At 36.2% G+C, this 11,157-nt stretch overlaps 1 protein-coding gene across 1 annotated transcript; it reads right to left on the bottom strand.

The window, feature by feature from the left end:
• Positions 1-969: 969 nt before the first annotated feature.
• On the bottom strand, positions 970-9,824 carry LOC127876806 (COMM domain-containing protein 8-like). The gene is made up of 5 exons (XM_052422265.1): positions 9,610-9,824; positions 6,292-6,447; positions 3,555-3,707; positions 2,695-2,850; positions 970-1,168 (listed from the first exon to the last, which is right to left on the bottom strand). Exons 1-5 carry the CDS (start codon positions 9,691-9,693, stop codon positions 1,145-1,147), a joined length of 573 nt encoding a protein of 190 aa, XP_052278225.1. The 5' UTR covers positions 9,694-9,824; the 3' UTR covers positions 970-1,144.
• Between the last annotated feature and the right edge of the window lie 1,333 nt (positions 9,825-11,157).

The raw sequence follows: 11,157 nt of genomic DNA, 5'->3' as shown, positions 1-11,157 counted from the left end.
ATCCTAAACAACTGAACTTCATACTTCCATAGTATCTCTTTAATTCTTGTAATCATTTTCATGAAGAAAAAGAGCTGTCACCATAGGATGACATATGCCCCCAAAAAACGTGTTTTGAAACCTAAACGCAGATTTAAAAACTTAAACACAGACCCTAAGTTCAAGGTCAAATGGGTCAAAATTTGTGTGCGTATGGAAAGGCCTTGTCCATATACACATGCATACCAAATATGAAGATTACATCTGAAGCAACATAGAAGTTATGAGCATTTTTCAAAACCTATACGAAGTGTGACGGACAGACAGACGGACGGACATGCGATCACTATACGCCCACCTTCGGGGGCATGAAAAAAAAACTCAACCCATGTAAAAAGGTGGCAATTTAGCCAAAATTACAATAAGCTAAACTAACACATACCCTAGCAGCCAGATCTGTCTAGAAACTGGAACGAGTTTGATACTACACTGCTATCATATTTGATACTACACTGCTATCATATTAGTATAAACATTCTGAGCAAGTTTTTTGAAGACTTCTCAAGTCACTAGATGAAATTAAACCAGCTTTTTCTTTAATTTCATCTAGTGACTGGATTTTTATACCTGACATGCCCCAGTTTCAGACATGAAGCTTATACTAAAAATGGGACTTCTAGAATGTTCACAAAGTTTCACTACAGCCTTATAAGGAAAATGCCCAGCCCCCTTTTGATTGTTTTTCAATGAACTGAAACAATTTTCAAATTCAGCCGAAATATTGTTAGAGCAAATCTTCAAACCAAGTTTAATGAATGTTGTACTATAAATGCAACTTCTTCAGCGATGACAAGTTTTTTCTTTACTTTTACCTAATGACCTAGTTTATTACTTCATGTGACCCACGAAAGAACTTGGCAAAATCATCAACATAAATGTTCTGACCAAGTTACATGATATTATTGTTTATTAAAAAAGATTACAAATGACCAGCATAGTTGATTTTTTATTAATTTTATTACATAGTATGTATATATATGAAGCCATATAAAACTGAGTAACATATTGCACAGTGTCACACTACAGTCACTTGAACCAATGGCACATTTCACAGGCATTATTTGGTCCCTAGCAGCCACAACCAGACCTCCATGGCAGATTCTTGTTACGACTTCAGCTGTATAATTGCCTATAATAATACAAAACTAAATTTTAAGATATAGTCCACGAAATACTGAAAAAACAATATACTGCATGTTAATTTACGCTGCTAGTTGAAGAATTGTCAGTATTGATTAATTTGCCAATTTGAATGTCTTGGTCCAAAATTAGGTCAAAGTAGAGGTCAAAATGAGCTCAGGAAATGCGAGTTTGCAAGTGTGGGATAGATGTATAAAATCTTTCAGTTAGTAGTATTGATGATAAGCAACAAATTGAATTGATTTTAGACAAAACATGTTATCTTGGTTTAACCGAGCATTTGGACCTTTTGAATAAGTCTATAACTGAAAGTAGGTCAATGTCAAAGTCAAAAAGATGTAGGGGTGGTATGGGCGTGTTGAAAGTGTTTAAATACCACATCCATGTAAGTATCAAAGCTCTGTAGGAAGCATTATCATTAATACAGTTTCTATTCATTCAATATCATGTGATTAATTAGACTGAGTCACTTAGAATTAATAACTAGAGAACTATTAAAGATTTAAATGATTGACTTGTAAATAAAAACGATCCCAAAAATCAACATTCTTTACTCTGCTATTACACTCTCAATTTTTCCTTACAGCAATCTACATACTACTATGTCAAAGTTACAGACCATGTTAGTAATCTTGCAGAATGACCCAGAAGACAAATGTCAGTTTTGTCAGAAAACGCGTTCACTCAAATACACTATGCTTCTTAATTTACCAAGCAGTGCTTTCCTCATGCCATAACAAAACAATTTTAAAAAATGTTGTTATCAATGACATTAAAGCTGTGTTTTCTTTTTAAAAGCCAAAACGCACCAAAAAACATCATAAACAAGACTATTGCCAAGCAATATATGTCCCCTCCCGGCTCCACCAATGTCAGAATTTTTGTTGCCATAGCAACCAGAATTCTTGACGTAGGAACAGAATGAAAAGACGTGCATAATCTCTATATTGCCATCTGACCATGTTTCAAGTTTCATGAAAAAATATGAAGAACTATTAAGTTATCGCAGGATCCAGAAAAGTGTGACAGACGCACAGAGCGCAAACGATAAGTCCCCTCCGGTGAAACCGGTAGGGGACAATAAATGTAAAAAAATAACGTATAGAGCTGGCTGTCCTCTATACCCCCCCCCCCCCCTCTAACGGCCCTGGAGTGTCTGGAAAAAAAAACTGGAAAGCACTGCATGATATTTTTTCTTTAGTGTGGTTTCATTGGTTATAAGTTGGCTAATCACTATTTATTAAAACAACGTTTTGTCTGCCAGTTCTCCCATGGTATATAATGCCGTGATAGTGAAATATCTTCTGTGGGTTCTGATAATGATGTCAATTAAACATCTTAGATGCCAGGAGTAGTCAAAAGGTATTTGCTTTCATGCAACACTTAACCTGAATTGTATTAGCACAAAAAGGGACATCATTCTGATATTAAAATTGAAATGTGGACCTGTCCAGTTATCTAACATAATCGGCTCACAGATAATTGGTTAATTGGGCTTAGAAAAAGGTCCTATACCTTATTTGCTGCCTCTAAAGTGCTGATCAGATGAGCAAGCTGACCCTTGTTCAGCTCCACTGCTACCGTCTTTTGGCCATCGTTGGTTTGAATAATCATATCAAGTGACAGAAGTGGCTCTTGTACACTGGATATCTTGTCACTTGATAGCACAAGCTGGACAAAAAATGATTAATATAATATGAAAGGCATGAAGACAAAATGTCTGTTATGAAGTCATGCAAGGTTCAGTGGTCTTATGATTAGACAGGGTGGCTCCTGACAAGTATAAGGCTACACTGGCTGCGTATTGCGTAAGTTCCAATTTCGCATGATGCCGCTCATAAAATATTAAGCTGCATAGATTTCAAAAACTGGGAATTTAAGTTCATCATAACTTGTGTCTCTACCTCTTAGAAAGTTTCACTTCATTGAATAAATGCATTATACTACCGGTACATACCACTACACATAAACCATTTAAAGAAATGTATAATTTAATAGAGAAGTGTCAATACAATTTATAAATAATCAAATGCTTCCAGTTATGTGTATATTAAGGATAGTGTCAGAACACCATGATTTATGGCTGGTGATATTTATAGAACAATGTAAAAATATTGCAAATAAAGAGGCAAACTATTTTGAACAAGATTAAATGCAAGGTTTATACCATTATGATGAATGCTGTTAAGTTTAACACACATTGCTTTTTCTTGGCATTTCAACATCTTATATGCATATATTTATTTCTTTACAAAAATTAATTTTGCAGTTTTACAAGTAGCATGTGCAGATGAAAGTGCTATTCCATATTATTAAAAAGTGTTTCTTTTCCCATCATAGTGTTGGCACTGAAATCACACCAATGGGTAAGGTACCTTCAGTTTCCAGTCAAAGTCTGTCATGGAGGCATGCGAGATGGCATGACTGTCCATCAGTAGCTGACTCCTGACCTCCTTCTCCCTGCTCACCAATACATCACAGGCCGCAGTCTGGTATTCAGCTGTCAGAGAGGAAACCTGCTCTAGGAACTGAAGGACATGCAAGGAATTATGTTACTATCTTGGGTTTCAAGATATTTATTTTTTGAAATAGTTTTTTTCAACAGATCTGTAATCCTGTATTCCTGTAAAAACATTATTTATGAAAGTCTTATAATATATATCGATTTCTTAAGCATGTCTTTTCTTTGTGTTTCACTATCTAGCTTTATAACAAATCAGTTTGAATTTGCCTCTTTTCTTGTTGTGTTTTTTTAAGAAAACTCAGAAGAAAATGATGATTCATCGTTGCATTTTTTTTTAGTTTGACACATACTAAATTCAGGCATTGAGAACTTTAAGAATTTAATGTCTAAAACAAACAAGCAAATTCATTGAATTGATATCCCCCGCCAATATACATGTGGACACAAAAGTTTTCTGGACGGATGGACAACGCCAACGTGCATCATCCTCTTATTCATATATATATACTCATACCAAGTTTCAATGTAATCCGTCAAAGCACTTCCAAGATATGGCTCTGGACAAACAAAAATCATTTTTTCAAGATACAAAGGGCCATAACTTTGTTATTATAAAATGGTGTACAATGCCATTTGGCGTGCATCATCCTCTAATTAGTAATATCACTATATATACTAATACCAAGTTTCAATGAAATCCGCCAAAGCACTTCCAAGATATGGAACTGGACTAAAAAACAAACATTTTTCAAGATACAAAGGGCCATAACTCCATTATTAACAGATGGTGTACAATACCATTTGGCGAGCATCATCCTCTTATCAATATATATACTCATACCAAGTTTCAATGAAATCTGCCAATTCCAAGATATGGCTCTGGACACAAAAGTGCCGGACGGAAAGACGGGCGGACGGACAACGCCAAAACAATATTCCTCCGCCTATGGCGGGGGATAATAAGGGAGTTTGTCAATAATTTAAGGAAATTCTATCATGGTCACAAAAAGTGGTTATCACTTTCAAATAATACTTACTAATTGTTCTATACACACAGAAGAAAATTACTTTTGTGTATATAACTAATCATAAATAATAACAAGGGACAAAATTGTCACAAAACCAGGTTTTCATTGTGAAAAAAAAATATGATAAAGGGAGAAAAGTCAAACTGAACTTTTGAAATGAACAAACAAAATTAACCCCCTTTGTAAGTTTGTTTTTAAAAAAAATCTATTTTTAGTCGTGGCGACCTTGACATTGGAGATATTGACGTGATTCTTTCGTGCGACACACCGTCCCATGATGGTGAACAAATGTGCCAAATGATTTTAAAATCTCACAATGAATGACATAGTTATGGCCAGGACAAGCTCATTTATGGCCATTTTTGACCTTTGAACTCAAAGTGTGACCTTGACCTTGGAGATATCGACGTAATTATTTCGCGCGACACACCGTCCAAGGATGGTGAACAAATGTGCCAAATGATTTTAAAATCTGACAATGAACGACATAGTTATGGCCCGGACAAGCTTGTTCCGCCAGCCCGCCAGCCAGCCAGCCAGCCAGCCAGCCCGCATTCGCCAATCTAATAACCAGTTTTTTCCTTCGGAAAACCTGGTTAAAAATAAGTCCAAACCTGAACGAAGCATAGAAAAATTAAGTTCTCATGAAAACTTCAAATTATTTATCATATTAATCATATCCTTTTAGAATCAAAATAATGAGCGCACTATCAATGCTTTAGAACGATTTCTTGATTTATTTGCCAATTCCAACCTTTTTCTTTCTTATTCATGGCTTTTAAACATCTTGAGATAACGTCCTCATGATTAAATTTCTAAGTATCCAAACCCCAAATAATGGCGTTTAGGCCAATGAGCATCAATATATCTAAACCAAGCATTTCAAAGGGTAAATTTAATACATGTACATAAGTAAATGCCTGCTAAGTGAACAATAAAAAATTAACACTGAATCTATCAAAGTTAACAGATAACACTATTGTCTTAATACAACTTGCACACTGACTTCATTGGTTTGTAGGTCTTTTATCACATTTTCTTCATGTTCTTATTTGAAACACAATGTTGCATAATTGCTTAAGTGAATGTTTATATTTGCCATCTGACAAAAATTCATATTAAACCTTGACTGATATGGAATTCCAGCGCTTGCAGCTGCAAGTCAGTTGCAAAACCAAATATTAATTTTACATCTTAATTTTTCTTATACTCATTTTTATACGAACTTTATAGTATATTGATTAACTTCATCATTAAGTGTAGGAAATGTTGGGTGAAATGAATGCCTTATTTACACAAAAACATCGTCTGAAAACTAGGTGTTATTTTCAAGTCAGTTTATCTGTTAGGACATCTATGAAATGCAGGACTATGCTTTACAATTGTTAACTCGTTATGAATTCATTTAGTTTTGTAAGAATTTGTGTTAAAATATTAACAGAAGACATTATTATGTGCTTTATTTGCGTTTATTGCAGTGCATGTAAGACAAAGATATTAAATTGATAGACAGACATACAAATTAAAATAATCTATTGGGCATTATTATACACCTAAAATATGATTAGCATTAAAAATTTAAAATGTAATGAATGATATGCAGATTGACACACTCTGTACCTGCTCTTTTCCCCACGAGTGTTTCACTGCATGTTTGTATAGGCCAGTGAAGGCATCCCCAACACACCACCACTCGTGCAAGTTCCACCACTTTTTGTACTCTTCATAACTTGGCTTCCCTCTGTGACATACACCATCTATAAGCCTATGAAGGTACTGAAAATACAAGTAACTGAGTAAATTAATCTGTGTTTAAGTCTTGAAACAAATGGGCTCAACAAAGCTAAATTTAAATGCCCCAAAATAGCAGCAGGTCAATAATTTCCCTTTTATATGATATTTATGTTAATTATAATGTAATCATTAAATAAAAGGACTAGTTTAAGTCTTTTTTATTTTGGACACCCCCGCCCAAATTCTTTTTTTTAACTAAGTAACTTGTCTTATATCCCTGTGCACTGGTCCCCTGCTTTTGTTATGGTGCAGCAATCCTTATCAGCTGTTATCAATACACAGATGCAAAGGACACATTCTTGTTAACAATTGATAAGTTTGCTGAGAGAGAAGGTTTACAGATGAAGATCCCAACAAATGGGCTTGTTTCATGGAGAACTGTAAATGCCATGGTCCTCTGTTGAGTGCCAAATGTCACATGTTGAGAAATTTGTTGGACCAGTCTGTGGCTTGAGCCCAGATACCTGGTTATTAGGGCAAGTGCTGTCCCGACTGAGCTGACCAGGCCCCCGTACAATCTCTCCCCTAACATGACTAAATTAATACCAGGAAATTCACCCCCACTAGAATACAAATAAGTTTTCCAGGCCCATGCACAACTTAATATGCAGCAGTTTTTCTTTTATGAAACAATAAATACAGTGGCATGATGGAAGAAGTAAATTAAAATAACGAGTTTGCATTTAAATTAACTTCACCAACATAGCAAAATTCAAAATATCATAAAACATTTAAACAATTATTCATTAACAGTCCAATTATACTACTAATATTGTATTGTTTAGGCATTTATCTAGTGTGTTTTCAGTACTTTTATCGAAGATTCCCTTATATCGAGGGTGGCTTAATTTTGATTGATTTGTTTACATAAAGAACACGGCCCTCGTGATGACGTCACACACAAGCGCTCCGAGTACATTGTCGCACTAACATTACTACGCTTGAAAATAAATACAGACAACCAAAATGCTGAAAAAAACAAGTATAATTAAATTTCAGGATCTTACTTCAACCGTTACAATCAAAATTTATCCCTATTCAATTCGATGTTTTGGTCCTCTTAATTAAACTTCCACATAAATTGCAACGTGAGGCAGATTACTTTGCTAATGTAAACACTACACTTTCATATATTTGATTTATTTTAAAGAAAATACTTTTAACTTTTTGCCATGATGCTCAGAAAATGTTGCATGAAACAATTTAGCATAAAAACTGTGTGGGCATATCACGAAGGTGAAATAATGATATACACATTTTCGGTTGGTATAACCTGTCCTAATTGGATGCAAATTTTATCCAATGTTTTCACTGTAATACACATGCCGAAATTTATTTGAACAAATGGCGAACGTTTGTGTTTTTACAGTTCTTGAGCACTTTTATGTGTCTATCTTGCTCAAAAGAAGAATGACCAATAAAACAGACACTTGTTACATTGCTAAAAGAAGTTATAACAAGACTTTATCCAAGCAATGATGTCCCCTACCTATGAAACTCCACCATTTTCAGCAATATTTCTGGTCTATTTGTTGCCATAGCAACACGAATTCTCGACGTAAGAACAAAATGAAATGACCTGCAGGTTTTTCGGGGGGGGGGGGGGGGGGGATGGGGCCTTTAGCCCTTATGTGGGGGAAATTTTACGCGCGATTTTCCACTTTGGGGGAAAAATTGTACGCGTTTTTTTTCTTAATTGGGGAAAATGTTAAGAGTCTTACTTTGACTGCTAAATTGGTTTTTAAAAAAAGAGTGCTACTTTCTTCATAGACCATCTTAACTGGGATTGACTATGGCTGAGTGTGACTGACTGAGATCTTTTTGACAGGGACTGACTATGGCTCAGGGCCATCTCTGGAGAATTTTCGCGGCTTTTCCCTTTTTGGAGGATTTGTTTACTTACTCTCTCATTATTACATTTGAGAGAGTAAGTAAAAAATCCCCCAAAAAGGGAAACGCCGCGAAAATTCCCCCTCATGAGGTTATATATAGCGACCCGCTTCCCCTAAAATGGATTGAGGGTCCTGACAAAATAACCTGCATATTGCCATCTGTCCATGTTTTGAAGTTTCATGAAAAAATATGAAGAACATTTAAAGCAGGATCAAGAAAAGCGTGACAGACTGACAGAGAGAGCGCAAAAAGGGGACAAAAAAGTTTAATTACTGTTTCAGTTTGTATAAATATGTACAGTAAATCGCATTTTATAGTTTTGTTGGCCTATTGCCTATTGCAATAAAGAACTTTTCAGATGCGATGTCTCGATGTAAGGTAAACAACGTGTGTAGTGGATGGTGTTGTGGGTGTGTATGGAACAATTGGCTCTAAGTGGTTAAACACGACGTAAATGAACAATTTTTACATGGATTTAACAGGAATTATATAAATCAGTGAAGGTTGAATATGTATTGATGAATTGTTTGCATTAATAGAATTTTTTTACTTGTTTTCTTGACCAGGGCCCTCAATCTGTCAAATCCATGGCCGAAATTCGACCGCATTCCCCCCCCTGAAAAGTATACTTTTTTCCCCTTTTTTGGGGAAAAATTCCCCCTAAAAAAAAAAAATGTTTTTTTTTTTTATAGATAGATGTCTCATGATTATTATATCTCAATTCTATTTTAATTTAATCTTGTCAAACATACTAAATTATGAAATAAGCAATTAATATAGTGCAAACATGTACAAATGTAATAATTAGATAGTAAGTAAAAAAATCCCCCAAAAAGGGAAACGCCGCGAAAATTCCCCCTGCTATGGGTAGCAACCCGCTTCCCCTAAAATGGATTGAGGGCCCTGTTGACTGCTCGATACAACTTAATCTGAAGATACCAAATGTGAACGCTTTCTCTAAATTTAGTCACCGATATTTTTTTAACTTTGGCACAAGCAAAGCTGTTCCCATGTGAGCTATTAAAACATAAAATATGTAACAAATTTTTAGAAATTAAGCACTGGGTATAAAATGTAGATTTGATTTACTGGACACATGTTTGTGCCTTCTATTAGTTGCAACCTGTGGGTGTTACACATAAGTCACAAGTGCCGAAACGTTAAATCGATACATAACTATATTAATGCCCTTAGTTTTTGAGACTTGCAATGCAAATATAACACTCATTGAAAATAATAAGACAAACATACATTAGAACACACATTGGCATCAAGCTTCATTAACAATTCAACTTCTTCGTGTGACAAAATTGTACGTTTGTTTTCTTTCGCCATTTTCTATCGTAAGCCTACATCATCTGAGAAGAAGACAATGATTGGATAATTGCTTTTGATCTGAATTAATGATAACTGTCGTTTTATTTTCGACTTGTTATTTGTCGGGACGTAGGTTACACACCACTACATTAAATGGTCTCAACACTAGCGGGACATGGACGATCTGGAGATGGTCCAAAGACGAGCAGCCCGTTATGCGATGAACCGATACCACAACACCAGTAGCGTCACAACAATGCTCGACTACCTACAGTGGAAAACTCTAGAGTCCAGAAGGACCAAAGAAAAACTGACAATGGTCTACAAGATGACCAACGACCTTTGGACATACCAGTAACCAAATACCTTTGCCCTGGCTCGAGCCGGACACGGGTTAACCACTGCATCAAGTACCTGCCATTATCAACATCCACTTCATTTTTTCGCCACAGCTTTTGTCCGAGTATTATCACCACTTGGAACAACTTACCCGCATCCATCGCTAAAGCCTCCGACTTGATACCCTTCAAGCGGGAGCTAGCAACAACCAGATTTAAATATGTTGTCAGCGCCAGCTACAAAGTAACTCCTAATGACCCCTCATGGCTGTGCCGGTTGAGGTCCAAACCTCTTGGCGGCCACCGTAGTCGGAGAAGCATGAGGTAGAAGGATGATCGAAACGTAGGTGGTGACTCTGCTTTACTTTCCTTCTGTCTGTTAACCATTAAGCTCTTCTTACTTTACTTTTTTTTCACTCTTTATCCTCATTCTTTCACCACCCGTACGTCGCATAATAATCATGTGAGATTGCAAGCGACGTACGATGTAGATGTAGCTATAGTCTTAGCCGTCAAATGACATGAAATGAACTCACTAACACAATACAGATACCTTAGTGACTAATTCTTAATCAAACAGGAAAATGTGTTAAGTGACAAATAAAGTTCAACACATTGAACATTATAGTCATTTCCCAAAAATGCGACAGTTACAATTTTTTCTTCTATATTTTATTTCATTTATTACATTGACCCAATAGATGGCACCTGCAGTGAACTTCAAGATTGCACCAACAGACTCTATGAAAGGGCAGGTGCATATGGGATTGAGGTCAGCAAAGGAAAGTCGAAGACCATGGTGAACAGCATGACCAACATCAGTGCACACATAACCATGAACAGCAGGAAGCTAGAAGAAGTAACCAGCTTCAAATACTTGGGCGCAACCCTGTTCAAGGATGGAACCAGCGCCGCTGAGGTCCTAATAAAAATTGCCATGGCGACTGCAGCGATGGCCAGACTGTGCATGTTGTGGACAAGCTGTTCCATCAGCTTCCCAAGGACATGCTCTAAACGTCCCTCGTAGTCTCCATCATACTCTTTGGCTGCGAGACCTGGACGCTTCACGCGGACACAGAACGCATGATATAGGCATTCGAACATAAATGTATCCGAAGACTGCTCCGCATTTCCTACACGGAGC

Source organism: Dreissena polymorpha, chromosome 4, assembly GCF_020536995.1.
Source record: "Dreissena polymorpha isolate Duluth1 chromosome 4, UMN_Dpol_1.0, whole genome shotgun sequence".
NCBI classification, from domain to species: Eukaryota; Metazoa; Mollusca; class Bivalvia; order Myida; family Dreissenidae; genus Dreissena; species Dreissena polymorpha.
This window is presented reverse-complemented; position numbering and strand designations above follow the sequence as displayed.

Bases quoted from the DNA above. Each gene is read 5' to 3' on its own strand.
- LOC127876806 (XM_052422265.1), bottom strand. From the start codon at position 9,693: ATGGCGAAAGAAAACAAACGTACAATTTTGTCACACGAAGAAGTTGAA. The intron at 3,708-6,291 runs GTACAGAGTGTG...CATGTCCTTCAG, and splicing joins ACTCGTGGGGAAAAGAGCAG to TTCCTAGAGCAGGTTTCCTC. The intron at 1,169-2,694 runs GTATAGGACCTT...GTATTATTATAG, and splicing joins CTTTAGAGGCAGCAAATAAG to GCAATTATACAGCTGAAGTC.